Here is a 14,325-nt window from a genome sequence, read left to right as displayed (position 1 = left end):
TCTTTGGACTGATGTAAAAACGAGCGTTCTTGCTCATTTTGCTTCCGAGAAACATGCAAAACGGGACGGAAAACATGAAATTTTGCAATAATCTTACCCTTGCCCAAAACGACGATAATTTCATAGACAACAGAAGACTGTATTTTTTCTACTTAACCCCCCCCCCCCTGAATTTAAAGCTGGATCCGCCCCTGTGTCAATGACATGCTGAGTAGATCAACCGACATTCAATCGTCACTGATAACTTGTTTTGCAAATCTTGCTATTGTTTCCGGTCGGATTCCGGTTTTTTTGTAAAAAATGTTGCTAGTATATTGGGATCAGTCCCCGTACACCAGTCAGTAAGACAAGGACAACCTCCTATCCATACCTTTCCTGTCTCGCTTCTAGACATTGCGGAGGAAATTGCCGAGCGCTATTCGAATGGGCTGCTACAGTAATAAGTTCAACAGTAATCTCTAATAAAATCAGCTAGGCCAATGCATATTTTTGTTTCTATTGATAACAGTTCCTAAAATTGCAGCAAGTATTCCTATTATTAACTCAGTGAGCCGCTTTATTTTCCCTTTAACTATCTAGAACAGCGTTCTGGGAACTTTCCAGCTTTTCCAACTTAAATTGGCATTTGAAGTGTGCCAACTACGGTTTCCTTTATTCTACTCTTCTCTTGATGTTGAAACGTAAAACCCTTGGCGATCACTCCCCGTAAATCAGGCAGTGAAACAAGGACACGCGGGCTTTCATGGGTTTTCTGTCCCACTTTTGGACATTGTGCCGACTATTACCGAGCGCATGAGTGGGTGGGTCGTCTACGGGGTGCAGTTAACAATTTTCCCGAACAAAATCAGCTTACTCGAATGGGCTTTTAAGCTTTGATTTGTTTGCAAAAACAAAGCAATTGAAGCGAAACAAAGCGAATTATGTGCTTAAATTCTATTAATCACTTTATTATCTTATCGCAATACAAAGTAAAAATAAGTAATTTTGATTAAATATAAAACAATAGTGGGATAAACTCGGTTGTTTACCTTCCGCAGACACTCGTTGAATATCCCTGCAGTAAAACTAAGTAGCTGGATATACCGGGTGTTAGAAGCGGAAGCAAAACGAGTGGGGAAATTCGGACATTTTTCCCACTGCGTGGATGAACTCCTGTATTGAGACCTTCCCGGAAGATTCTATGCTCATTTCGTCTATCAGCTGCATAAGTTTGTCAATCATCACCAATTGAGAAGCAATTTTCAAAGTCACTCACTATTTTAATGATGTGATTTTGTTCATCTTCACGGATGTAGCCGGCTCGTTCTTCTTCGGTTCGGTAACCAGCGCGTTGAGTTAACCGTTGAATCACTTGCGCTAAATCGTCTTCTCCCACAAAACCATCGCCGTCAAAGTCTGAAAAGCCCATTAATTTAGTCTCAAGTAAATTCAATTCGGCACCTACCTAATATTCGAAAAGCCCATGCAGCTTTAACCGAGGCCGGACACTTTTCGGACATGGCCGAGCACAGATCTAGAATGTCCTCGAAAGACATCTTTCCATCCTCCTCTGAGGAGAATACTTGGAAAATCCGGTCGCGAAATGGATTGTACTGCAACAGATAGATGTACAGTTTGGCTACTGGTTAAGGCAAGAAAACTTACCTTCAATTGAGTGAACACTTCTTGCACGTAGTGGCAAGGAAAGCGACTGTTCAAGCTATGCAGGGCGCCGGTTTGGTCGATTTGGCCGAATATTTTGTAGATGCTGTAAAAACACCAAAATGCTACTTTTTGCTCGATTCAGCTCCACTCAATTTTAAGAAAAAAGTGTCTTTCGCCGTAGATGTGGCGGAAAAGACGTATTCTGATGCCATAAATTTTGGTCGGACCCTGTACAACACGCAATCAGTGGGTTTCTATGGCAACTGCTTTTGGGACTGGCGCAGATTACCGAGCGCACTCGACTTTTCTCGTATTAGTAGTCTATCACAGATCACAAAGGTTATTATTACTCTGTGATCTGTGGTAGTCTATTGCTTAATGATGTACAGTACACATGCGCGCGCTTCGCTCCGGTTCCACTTTAAAAATTTGCAGAATTTTTCGATGTTAGTGCGAAAAATTGGACATTTTCTGCAAAACTAGGTTTACCGCTATTGTTATGCGACATTTTTGGAAGCAATTTTGGGATTTTAGCCCCATAAACGCCAATTTCCAGCTTGAGAACATTCTGACGTCTTCTGTCAAGTGCGGTCGGATATTGGACTTTTTGAGATCTTCTTCAGCCTTTTAAGAACTTTATATGAACGTGATGATTACACGAATGCCCTATTTGAGTGCGAACATTGAACAGCAATGGTAAGTGCGATTTTCCTATACCTTAACCCTGTTTGTATCCAAACTCAACTGTCAAAATTCCATGGCAAATCGGACACATACAGTGTGGCCCAAGCCTTACATGTTTGGCATCATAACTAGTGTGTTTGTTCAAAAAGGTATTGCAAAAAAATTGATTTTGAGTTAATTATAGATTCGTTTGCTAAGCATTGCTATTGTTGCTAAGCATAATAATAGAAGAATGCCTCTTCTAATGTTCTGTGGGAATAACTACATCATTATTGAATTATTTCACTATCTTATGAAAGTTCTATTCACTGTTTATAATGCTATTTTCGTTAAATTAAATATTTTTAACCTACTTTCGTTTAGTAAATAGAATTATTCAATTCAAAAAATAGATTTGTTTATAATAGTTTTTATTACAATACTAGTGTTGAAACGAATTTCATTCAGCATTGGTTTCCAACATAATAACGTTTAAAAAATGTTCACAGTTGTGAAATATATTTTATAACCTTTATTTCGTTATTTTACGTAGATAAAATCTCGTATAATATTTCTATTGTAAATTCATATGGGGACACTCAAGGTATTGTAAAACTCTGTTAGCTCCTTGTTTGACAAAAGCATGTCGTTACTACTAAAAATGAATATTTGCAAGGCTTGCATGTTAAATAAAAATAGATAAAAAATTTACATTATATTCGGCCAAAGAAGAAAACAACTATATTATATCCCACTCTTACAATTAAAAGTATAAATATCTCCTGCTAATCTTGACAAATTGAATATGGAATAATTTTTTGATAACATCAAATATAGGGTGTTTCAGTAACCTGCACCTATACAGAGTGTCCCGTAAGTAATCAAAAGGATTTTAGGAGAACTTTTATTAACAAAAAATGTCTGGCACCTCTGCTATTGATGGTAATGAAGTTCTTCAAAAAATTTATCTTTTTTGAAATATCGGGAGAATGGTACGATGTATTTTGGTGAAACTCGCTGTGAATTTGTTCTTATGTACGACTCATATGTTGATGACACAATCGAGTTCAGCCGTTTTGGACAAGTGGTAAATTCTTGAGTGTCGTGGTACAAAAACTACCAGAACTTTTTAGTTGCAAGATGAAATCAACTCATTTTTTTTAGGTTGATGGACTAATTATTTATCCACAATTCTGTGCTCTTTGTAAAATCTTGTAGCATTCATAGTTTTTGCGAAAAAAATAGTTCTGTTTCCTTGCCACTTAACAATGATAGACATTAACTGCAAATATCGTGATACGAGGCACAAAATCATTGTCAATCAATATCACAAATTCGTTTTGAATTACCTTTTTTGATGAAGAAATGACCGACATCGTCAAAGTTTTAGGATTTCGCAATAACAACTTGCGTGAAAGCGTATGCCTTTAAGCGGCGCATATTTGCCGTTAATGTCTAACATTGTTAAATGGCAAGAAAACAGACATATTTTTTTGCGCAAAAACTATGAGTGCTACAGGATTTTACAAAGAGCACAAAATTGTGAATAAATGATTATTGCATTGACCAAAAAAAATGAGTTGATTTCATCTACCAAATAAAAAGTTCTGGTAGTTTTTGTAGCACGACACTTAAGAATTCACCACTTGTCCAAAACGGTTAAACTCGACTGTTTCATCAAAATATGAGTCTTACATAAGAACAAATTCACAGCGAGTTTCACCCAAAATACATCAATATTCATCATTTTTTGAAGAACTTTGACCATCAAAAGCAGAGGAGCCAGACATTTTTTGTTAATAAAAGTTAGGTCAGATCGTCTTCTTTTGATCCCAAGAATATCGTAGTACTCTTTTGATCATGTGCTTACGGGACACCCTGTATCTATGTTTCAGAAATGATTATGGAACTGAAAATGTTCGCCTTCAGAAACGTTTCATTGAAACGTTTCGCTGACCATTGCTGAAACGTTTCAAGGAAATATTACTGAAACGTTGCGCTAAACGTTATTTAAACGTTGCAAATACATGTTTTGTAACATTATAAATGGTGTATCTTTGAAGAGTAGAAATATTTTAATTGATGTTACATTTTAGCCCCAGAAGCAGTCCTGCTTCGAGGATCAAAATAATATATCTACCAACAGTTAAAATATTTGTACTCATCAGATAATAATAAAACTCAAGTGGCATTTGTATATACAATAACATTTGTATTAAATAACTAAACAAGGAGAAACACAAAGACTCACAAAAAATATTTTTAAAATTCAGTAGTATCTAGCCAAGGACACCCAGTCTTCTTTGAGTAGATTCTCATGAGAATAAAAAAAAATGCTTTCTTAAGGCATTTCCCAAAATTAAGTGGATTTTCATGTGTCAGAAGTGTTCTTTTTAATCTGTTAAATCAATAATTTATGATAAAAAACGTGCATTTTATGACTTGTTTGTCTCTTAGGAAAAGTTTCGAATTAAGTACAGAAAAGTGCGTAATGGACGGAGCGGCGCGATGCACTCATTCGCTTTATATCTATGCTATTGAATAGATACTTACTACAAGATCTCAGCTTTGCTCAAATACGTCAAAATTGTATATTCTTCCAGAATGCCTTCTGTCAGGGCGGAAAACTTGCTCTTGGAGCTTCCCATTGCGGACTGTTCCTGGCAATGAACTACTCACTCGCACAATAAACCGTCGTCTAACAAAGGCGATTCTCCAGATGAATGGACAAATATTTAATTTTCTCAACCGCCACAGTTAGATGTTTAACATCAACGTCTCGTACCTACTTCTTTGCCAAATCATCGCGATTGATACCTACTCTATAAACTAACTATTCGCTCCTTGCAATGATAGAATTATTACTGATTAGATATGATTATTCATTGGCTTTATCAAATGGAAAGAAAGTACTTGGCTGGATGATAAAACTGATACTAGGACTAATTGTAAAGTGACGAGGTGAAAACAGATCGTCATTGTAAACTGAGCAAACAAAATACGCGGGTTTCTGCCTATTTACTACTTCAGTGCATCTCTTACCTTATGCCCAACTGGGTCAATCATATAAGTTACGCAAACATTCTAAATTCTAATGTCCGAAACCAGAATTATGGATGGGTTTTCTAGGTCTAGGCCTTTGGCGACATTTGTCTGTATAATTGTTCAAGATTATCTTGTGCGTCGCATATGCATAGACATGTCTGCAGAGGTGCGCATTTCGGGGGGTTCCTATAATGCTATAAATAATTGGCAGGTTTTCCTACGATTTCGTTTTTGTTTGTTCAGCTAATAAGTGGAGTTAATTCACGTTGTTTATCGACGATAACAAACCTTTTTAGGTTTAAAAACTGATTATCACTGGTTGATTTTCACTGTTTTGGTTGTTTTCATATGCCTTTCGTTTGATTTTTTGAGGGTCATCAAGGAACAAACTATTCATGTTTTCAAAGAAATTATGAAAAATCACTTATATCGAAGTGTAGGAAAAAGTAACTTTTGGTTAAAAAATATTTATAAGCATATAACATTTTTGTTAAAAATATACATTTTTAACAAGATAAAATTTATGAAAACTTTTTAATTATGTTATCAAATCTCCGAGTGCAAATTTAAGTCATTTTTTTCCAAACCGCCCTTGGTTTTTAGTTCATATTTAGAGAACCCATAATATAACCGTCTCTTTTCTGTAATTCATAGATAGAGCTTCAAAGTACATAATTTCCATACAAAATATTCTTATGAAATTTCCTCCAGTTTTCTCAGCTTGTTTCAAAGTGCAGAAATAGACCATTTTCTTCAAAATCGCGCCTAGTTGTTTATTTATCCTTACAGAACCAATAGAACAACCGACTTCTAATTGCCATTAATGGATAGAGCATCAAAGTGGATATATTTCATACAACATATCGGACTGATCGGACATATTTGGAATGTTTCCAATTTTCCGAAAAAAATTAACAGTGCAAAGTAATATTTTTTTTCGAAAACCGCTTTTATTTTTTTATTTATACTTAGTTAATTAAAAGAGGAACGTACTTTTTGTGGTCGTTAATAGATAGTGCAATACAAACCATCCGTATGGATTTCTTTGTAACTCTTGTTTTACCTTTTTGGTGATTTTTGACAACGCTCTTAGTTTTTGGTATATGTATACTTAAAGATCCAACAGAGCTGACGATTCCTCGACTATTCTTAAAAATTATTCATTAAATTTGTTCTTATTATTAATAAAATTAAATATTTTTTTATAACATTAGTGTAATGCACTGAAGCGCTCATCAAACGCCTGCACCTACACATGTTATTGTATAACTGATTGCCTACCACACATGGATAAATCGTGTAAGGTCGCCCCCGTAGACGCAAGGCAAATAATTGTTAATCATAACCAAACTTTTTCGTTGGTTCTCGTCACTTCAAAACTAAGATTTGTATTATCATTTTATGCAAAACACACTTGTCGCGAATGTTGTGGAAATTAGCCCAAATTCCCCGGTCCACCCCCGGGCTTTTCCGGTTAGTTTCTATAACTGTCACATGATTGTCTCATTGTTTTGCTCTTTAATAGGAATCTGTGTCGCAGTTCCATCAAGCCCTGGAACTCACTGCATAACAACGTTCCTATAAGGCACGTGGGAAGAACCTGCCTCAAGTCAAGAAACAGCCCCACTAACTGTAGTATACCCATAAAAATCAGCGTATTCCTGACTTGCGGGGCCGCCAAAGTTTACTTTGGCAACCCATTAGTTTGCTGTGAAAGTAGGTCTAGACTAGCAGGTTATAGAACAAGCAGTGATGCAAAAGTGAACTTCGACTGGAAAAGGTTCTGGCAATATCTAAAGCCTCATTTATGGAGCTTCGTGGCAGCAATTTTGGTTTGTTTCTACCTGCAGTTAGAGTTTCTCTACGCTCACGCTCGGGTCACTTTCAGGGAGCTTTAGTGGTCGCCTTGTTAAACATTCAAATTCCTCAAGTGATGGGTGGTGTTATCAATGTGCTCTCTAGATTCACTCACGAGCAGGACAGCAAATTGTTCATCTCGGAAATGAAACTTCCAGCCCTAAAGCTGATTGCCATGTATCTAGGACAAGTATGTCTATCTAGTGGCAATTTAGGTAGATCCTTAATATGCATCCACTAAATGCGCAGAGCTTCTTCACGTTCTTCTACATATCAATGCTATCAAACCTGGGAGAAAAAATCGCCTTTAGAATGAAGTCGGATCTATTCGCCTCAATTCTTAAGCAGGACATTGCATTTTTTGACGCTCAAAGAACAGGAGAAATCGTCACTAGGTAGAAGGAATTTATGCGCCAAATTACATCTGATATATTTGTCACTATCTAGACTGACTGCAGACATTCAGGACTTTAAAAGCAGCTTCAAACAGACGATTTCAGGGGGTTTGCGGGCCGCTACCCAAATCATTGGCTGCTCAGTGTCCCTTCTAATGATTTCCCCTTATATGACTTGCATATCAATGTTGTGCATTCCTTCGGTGATCGCTGTTGGCACCGTGTTTGGCTCGATTCTTAGATCGACTTCCCGAAAGACTCAAGCGCAGGTAGGTGAGTAATATAATTCCTAATATGGTTTATCTTCAATGTTTCACGGGCTTTTATTAAATGCTGTAATGTTTAGGTGGAAAAAGCCACTGCAGTTGCGGACGAAGCGATCAGCAACATTCGAACTGTTAGAGCGTTCGCCATGGACGATCAGGAGGAAATCATGTTCGTGCAAGAGGCTGAGAAGGCGAAAGATTTGAATGAAGCTCTCGGCTTTGGAATCGGAATTTTTCAAGCTGGGACCAATTTGTTTCTAAATGGGTAAATCAGTCAATCTACTCAGAGTTTCCCGTTCATTGGCCTGAACTTTCGGGCTTTCAGTACAGTGTTGATGACGTTGTATCTGGGCGGCTACCTACTATCAACCAATCAGCTCTCAGCCGGTGAAGTGATGTCGTTTTTAATCTCGGCCCAAACCATCCAAAGATCATTAGCGCAAGTTTCTTTGCTGTTTGGCAGTGTGATTAAAGGACTGGCTGCAGGCGGCCGAGTGTTTGAGGTAAAACTCCCCATAAAACTGCGTAAAATTAAATAAAATTCTTTACAGTACATCAACATGACGCCCTCAATGAACCTGAAAGGCGGCCGAATTATTCCCGACAAATTTCTTAAAGGCGAAATTGTTTTCCAGAATGTAACCTTTGCGTATCCCACTAGGAAACAGCAGGTATTTTGCAATTATCAAAGACCCAATTTGGGAATTATTCACGCGATTTTTGCTGATTTTAGGTTGTTTTGGAAAACTTCAACTTATCGGTTCCGGCAGGGAAAACGGTTGCCATTGTGGGGGCCTCAGGCAATGGAAAATCCACCATTGTGGCTCTTGTAGAAAGGTAGGCCCATTTGTGTTGGATGAAATGGTTTTTTTCAATGCTAACTGGTTAGATTCTACGATGTCGACAATGGATCAGTGAAAATCGATGGTTACGACCTGAAAACGCTCGATCCTTCATGGTTGAGGCGCAAGGCTTTGGGTCTCATCAGCCAAGAACCCATTCTGTTTGGGACTACCATTTTAGAGAATATCCGATATGGCAAACCTGATGCAACAGATGAAGATGTTAGTTGGGTTTAAGTATAGAAATTGGCTGATTTGTTCATCAAACATTATTTTTTTAAGGTGAGAAAAGCGGCTCAGTTAGCCAACGCAGACGAGTTTATCTCGCACTTTCCCAACGGATACCAAACAATGGTCGGCGAAAGGGGCGCCACTTTATCGGGAGGTCAAAAGCAGAGAATTGCTATTGCTAGAGCCCTGTTGAAGGATCCCAAGATACTCCTGTTAGATGAAGCAACCAGGTGAGAATGGAAAATTTTCTACTAGTCTAATTGCTCGATACAATTTCGGTTTTAGTGCCCTAGACGCGGAATCTGAAAAAGTTGTCCAGGCTGCCCTGGACAATGCACGCAAAGGACGGACCGTTATTGTGATTGCCCATCGACTATCCACTGTACGAAACGCCGATATCATCCTGGTTTTAAACAATGGAAAAATTGTGGAGGTCAGCGAGCCTAACACAGGAAAAAACGGTTTATTGGATTTGGTATTAATTCTAGATGGGAACGCATGAACATCTCCAGCAACTTAAAGGCTATTACTGGGCGTTAACGTATCAGCAGCAACCACAAGCAGAAGGAGGATAGGGGGCAATCCAATATTCTGCTTACCTACGCACCGGCTTTTGTTTGACACCCTACCCTGTACATGTAATTTAATAGATGATCAGACTTGAAACTTTACCTATTAGCGTGTACAGTTTTATTTAAAACCCATAAAATTAGTCGCCCGCTGTAATGTTGAAAGACGGCTAAAAACGCTCCTTATCATGCACTTCACCTGCCATTAGAATTCTCCGAACTTTAAGCAAATATTTCAAGTGGGTTTGTGTGTATATGTGCGGGGTTATTTGATCGAAAGTGCATGGAAAAGGACAATTGTCTAATTCAAGTCCAAAAGCCGTAGAGTTAGAAGTGAACGGAAAATTAACAAAAGTGAGTGAACTGATTGGTGGAATGTCTTTGAAGCGATCTGGATTGTTTGTTTTTGTTGCAGATTTTTCAGACCAAATTGATGTCTGTACAAACAACCAAGAGCTGCTCTTTGCCATGCCACTGATAGATACAACCAGACTGATTAGGTTAATATCAGTCCCTTTCTACATACTTGGAAAAAACTTAATTGTTCAATCCCTAGGAAAGTTTCCCTTCTTTTGCTATTTAATCCAATGCTCCCCATATACCGGTGAGTTCTTGTCGCTGTTTGTCCCAAACAGCGATTAATCTTAGATGTTTTTGTAAGCCATTCCAAGTCGAATTAGAAGCCTGTTCAGCAACCGGATGAGAAACTCGTGTGATAATAGCTTTGCGAGTTCTCTCAGTGAAACCCTGGTCTGTTTTATTGGCGAGTGTCTTAGGAGGCAACCGGCTTCATTTCATGAAAAACTCGCGGCTAATTGATTAGTGCTCAATTGCAGAACTTGAGCCTTTGCCAGACCGATCAGATGAGCACTTTCCGCAGGAGGAGTTTATTTTATACTGGGTAAGTAGCTACTATAAGAAAGCCTTGCTTTCAACACCTATATTGATCAACATTCATTGCCTATCTAAACAAAGATCTGCCTGAACTATCGGCAATCTAAACAGGAACATAACGTAATAAATATTTGGTAAACATCGCCCGCTAATTACAGCCCGGATGTGTCTAGCTTTTGGGTATGGTTGCAATTTTTCTAGGGCTTAATTATCAAATGCCCCAATGATGCGGGAATTGCAAGAATCCCAAATAACAAACCGTGCGCCCAGTTTAAGCCCAAACCTGGAGGAATATCAGTGTTTCTTAGTGGAGAGTTTCCCAGTGCAGTGTTTTCTTACCCGTAAGGTGCAGTCCCAAGAGCCGGTGGAAAATGCAGTGCCATCCGGAGAAACTTGCAGGCAGCTAACGCGGTTTTCATGGCCGCAAAGCACCCACACCCTTACGCACTTCAATGTGTCCCATACGTTAATCGTGTAGTCGTTGTAACCAGCAAACAGCATTCGCCCTGAAATAGCAAAACCACTAGCTGGATGAGTTTAGCCCGTAGTCTCTAAGGCTTACCCGAATGCGAAAAGTCCACAGAATTGGCACTGAAAATGATGCTGGCCCTGCTGTAGACCCCAATCTCTTTGTCCGCCCTCAAGTCGAACAGTCTGCACTGGAAACAGCAGGGTTACTTTGAAAAATTCTGGAGCATTTCTGGAGGAAACTCACTGTGGCATCGTCCCCGCCAGTGGCGACTGCGTCACCGCTTGGGTGGAACTTAACACTGTTCACATCGGACTCATTGCCTTCGAACGACTGCACGCATTGGCCGGTCCGCATGTCCCAGATTAGTGCCGTTTTGTCCACGCTCTGGAAGCGCGCGTTTTGAGACCGTGCCAGCCTCTCTAGGCCTTGCTTACCCCTGAGACGAAAGTGTTGCCGGTCTCAGAAGGGGCCAAGTCAATGGACATCACATCTGCTGAATGTCCGTGAAAACTCTGCAATAGCTGGCCCGATTCCACGTCCCAAAGGGCGCAGGTGGAATCACCGCTCCCCGTTAGGATCTGCAAACAAGCGTTAAAGGAAAACAAGTGATCTTAGCTGAACTGTGCGAACCTGCTGATCCGAGTTGGGGAACAGGCAGCAGCTCATGTAGCTGGTGTGAGTACCGACAGTTTTTTTGCGCAACGAAACGTCCTCATCCAGAATGAGCGGGTAGACGGTGACCTTGTTGTCCAGACCGCTGCAAAAAGCCAATTATTAACTGCGTATCAGCTCCGACATGAGCTGCCAATCGAAGATTATCATCTCAAAACCCATCTACTTATACTTTCCCACACTAAACCAAATTCACACTCAATCTTTAGTTACGTTTGCTTCTGAGGGTCTGAGGGTTATTTATATCTGGCTTGCTAAGAGAGCAATTCCGAAAGTTGAAAGAGCTTTAAATGACGACAGAACAACTGATACAAAGCAGCGATATGAATGTGTTTTTTTGAGATGAAACCGACGAATTGAGCTCTTAATTGCCGTATACCCGCAAGCAACAAAATTTCCAGATGGAGCATAGGCGCAGGCCATCACCCAAGTGGTGGGCATGGTGACGGCGTGTTCCTTATTAGTGGTGAATGCGTCCCAAATGATCATTTTGCCATCCTAAAAGTAACCAACACCCAGTGACAAAGCCGTAGGGCTGTGCCTCGGAATTACCTGCGATGAGGACACGATATGCTTCTTGTCGGGGGACCAGTCTGAGCACAACACCTTGGCCTGGTGCCCCTTCAAGGTGCGTCGGGGTTTGATTTGGTGGTTCCAGTTGATGCAGTCGAGCCGCTGAGCCACCTGATGCACTGCAGAACCACCCGAATCAGCGCCCCTGACTATCTGCTGTCTTCAAAGACTTACGCGAAACATCGTTCAGCTTCTGGCGCTCCTCTTCCAGGCGCCGTTTCAGCACCTCGGCCTCCTTTTGAAGGGATTCAATGGTTTCGGAGGTCGTGGCTTTACTGTCGCTGTCCATGCTGCTGACCGGCGCTCGGGACATAGAACAAGACTTGGGCTCGGGACAAGCCCAACTTACAATTTCCTCAAGCCTCAAACACAGAAAAGGGGTTTGTTTATTTACAAAATCAATACTTCTACAGATCACAGATGTTTTCGACCGAGATGTTCTAGTGGGCGTCATTGGAACTAGGCTCGAATTCTCACCACTTTTAGAAGAAATCTACTTTTATGGTGGGAATTTGAATTTACCTTAGACTTAGTACCATTGAAGCCTAATCATAACACAACCTTATGGAATTTTTATACAAGCATTATTCGTAAAATGTACATAAAAAGACTTAACTAGGTATATCGGGTAATATTAATGAAGAGCAATGTTTTCAAGCTAGAGGCCGCTGGCATCACCTTGAGTATCATCAGTCATCAGCACAGCACCGGACTGTACACATTTCGGCTGTCAGTTTGAAATTTTCAAATTGTGGCAGGCAATTCTGTGAAAAAACCGGTTTAAATCGAGAAATTAGCCAGAAAACCTCTGTTTTAGTCTGTGAGTGACATTATCACATACATTATCAATAAAACGAGCATTTTTAAGCGACAAACTCAATTTGGGAAATGTCAAAGAAAAGAGGCCGAAGTTGCATTTGAACGAAACTCATTGAACCTGTTGTCAGTAGAGAGTGGAAGAGATAAAAGTAGAATGGAGATGCAGAGACAGAAAAGCTGCTTTGTTTACGGCGAATATCCCAAACCCGTTGGATCGAGAAGAAAACAAAAAAACTGAAATCAAACAGCAAAGTGAACAATGACAATGACTCATCCGAAAGGCGAGCAAGTAAACGATTATATCATCGTGTAAGTTCTGTAGCTCGGTGCGTCTGGAATGATGCAGAAACCTCAATAACCCCATGTATTACCGCAAAAGCTGATTATATATTCAGTTTGTTACCGCAAACCACAGATCACAAACCTCTGTGTGGGAAACAAGCGAAAATTTCGTCGGTCATTTGTGCCGTGCCGGGATATAAAGAGTGATTTTCTCATGTTGCTCTTTAACTGTAGGATTTAGTGCAAGTTCTCCATTTGTTGTGGATCTACGTTTTCAAGTGTAGTGTAATGAGCGCTTTTTGAGGAATAATGTGTAGAAAATGGCGGATGCGGCGCCAGCTTGCGGGTAGCTGGCAAGGATTTCATCTACAGGGTGAGTTTTTTTCGATGATTAGTACAGGGATCTTCGGACTAGAGCAGTTATGAAGAAGGTCAAATGGAGAAGAAGACATATTTGACTTATTTCTAATACAGTAAAGTCCGCTTATAATGAACCCGGTTATAGTGAACTTCCGGTTAAAACAAATTTTTTTCCTTTAATTGAAAGGTCGTCCATAAAGACCAACGTATTTTTTTACTGGTTATAACGAACCCGTTTATAACGAACTTTCGGATATAACCACACTTTTTAGGTTAGTTGTATATTCACTTTCCGTTTATAACGAACTTCCACGCTCAGCAACACCAATCGGGCGGAGTTGTTTATATTAGTGAGAGCGAGAGACCGGCAGTGACTTGTTTTTTGCCGCGTTTTGTATGTAAATCGTTTTAGAATGGAAAAACAAAAACGTAAAGCTTTTTCACTAAATGAAAAGTACGAGATTATTAACAAAATAAAAAGTGGAGTAAAATAGAGTGACATTTGTAAGGAATTAGCACTTGGAAAGTCTACTGTTGCAACAATATGGAAAAACAGAGAAAACATATTATCAGCGAATGACAAAACAAATGTTAGATGTAGGAAGTTAAAATTATCTGCACATGAAAAGGTTGACAAGGGAGTTATTAAGTGGTTTACTCAAAAAATACAAGAAAACGTTCCCATAAGTGGCAGTGTTTTGCAAGAAAATGCTAGTGAAATGGGGAGTAAAATCAAAAACA

General features: G+C 39.6%; 3 protein-coding genes across 6 annotated transcripts in view; 1 reads left to right on the top strand and 2 right to left on the bottom strand.

Moving 5' to 3' along the window:
- Nucleotides 1-9,614, top strand: part of LOC109543534 (mitochondrial potassium channel ATP-binding subunit) — an 11,874-nt gene extending 2,260 nt beyond the window's left edge. Inside the window, exons 4-16 of one of the 4 annotated variants that reach the window (XM_019913303.2) lie at nt 2,201-2,340; nt 6,878-7,184; nt 7,241-7,399; nt 7,459-7,604; nt 7,657-7,873; nt 7,951-8,135; nt 8,196-8,373; nt 8,422-8,541; nt 8,604-8,707; nt 8,760-8,934; nt 8,995-9,173; nt 9,229-9,376; nt 9,432-9,614. In XM_019913303.2, coding sequence (XP_019768862.2) covers nt 2,285-2,340; nt 6,878-7,184; nt 7,241-7,399; nt 7,459-7,604; nt 7,657-7,873; nt 7,951-8,135; nt 8,196-8,373; nt 8,422-8,541; nt 8,604-8,707; nt 8,760-8,934; nt 8,995-9,173; nt 9,229-9,376; nt 9,432-9,518 — 2,061 coding nt within the window. In that variant the 5' untranslated portion in view covers nt 2,201-2,284 and the 3' untranslated portion in view covers nt 9,519-9,614. Of the gene's footprint in view, nt 1-2,178; nt 2,341-6,685; nt 6,826-6,877; nt 7,185-7,240; nt 7,400-7,458; nt 7,605-7,656; nt 7,874-7,950; nt 8,136-8,195; nt 8,374-8,421; nt 8,542-8,603; nt 8,708-8,759; nt 8,935-8,994; nt 9,174-9,228; nt 9,377-9,431 lie in introns of those variants that run through there. The other 3 variants (XM_019913302.2, XM_019913304.2, XM_019913305.2) reach the window with 3 other exon arrangements.
- Nucleotides 919-5,277, bottom strand: LOC109543543 (calcium and integrin-binding protein 1). Its single transcript, XM_019913317.2, has 5 exons — nt 4,861-5,277; nt 1,645-1,747; nt 1,445-1,592; nt 1,256-1,395; nt 919-1,200 (listed from the first exon to the last, which is right to left on the bottom strand). Exons 1-5 carry the CDS (start codon nt 4,953-4,955, stop codon nt 1,090-1,092), a joined length of 597 nt encoding a protein of 198 aa, XP_019768876.2. The 5' UTR covers nt 4,956-5,277; the 3' UTR covers nt 919-1,089.
- Nucleotides 9,615-10,437: 823 nt separating the features above from the next.
- Nucleotides 10,438-12,664, bottom strand: LOC109543536 (guanine nucleotide-binding protein subunit beta-5). Its single transcript, XM_019913307.2, has 9 exons — nt 12,298-12,664; nt 12,103-12,242; nt 11,930-12,048; nt 11,509-11,635; nt 11,313-11,456; nt 11,122-11,262; nt 10,969-11,065; nt 10,746-10,912; nt 10,438-10,689 (listed from the first exon to the last, which is right to left on the bottom strand). Exons 1-9 carry the CDS (start codon nt 12,575-12,577, stop codon nt 10,678-10,680), a joined length of 1,227 nt encoding a protein of 408 aa, XP_019768866.1. The 5' UTR covers nt 12,578-12,664; the 3' UTR covers nt 10,438-10,677.
- Nucleotides 12,665-14,325: the final 1,661 nt, after the last annotated feature.

The sequence above is a fragment of the Dendroctonus ponderosae genome, unplaced genomic scaffold (genome assembly GCF_020466585.1).
Source record: "Dendroctonus ponderosae isolate FM_Combo_2020 unplaced genomic scaffold, Dpon_F_20191213v2 Dpon_F_20191213_10, whole genome shotgun sequence".
In the NCBI taxonomy this organism is placed as follows: Eukaryota; Metazoa; Arthropoda; class Insecta; order Coleoptera; family Curculionidae; genus Dendroctonus; species Dendroctonus ponderosae.
This window is presented reverse-complemented; position numbering and strand designations above follow the sequence as displayed.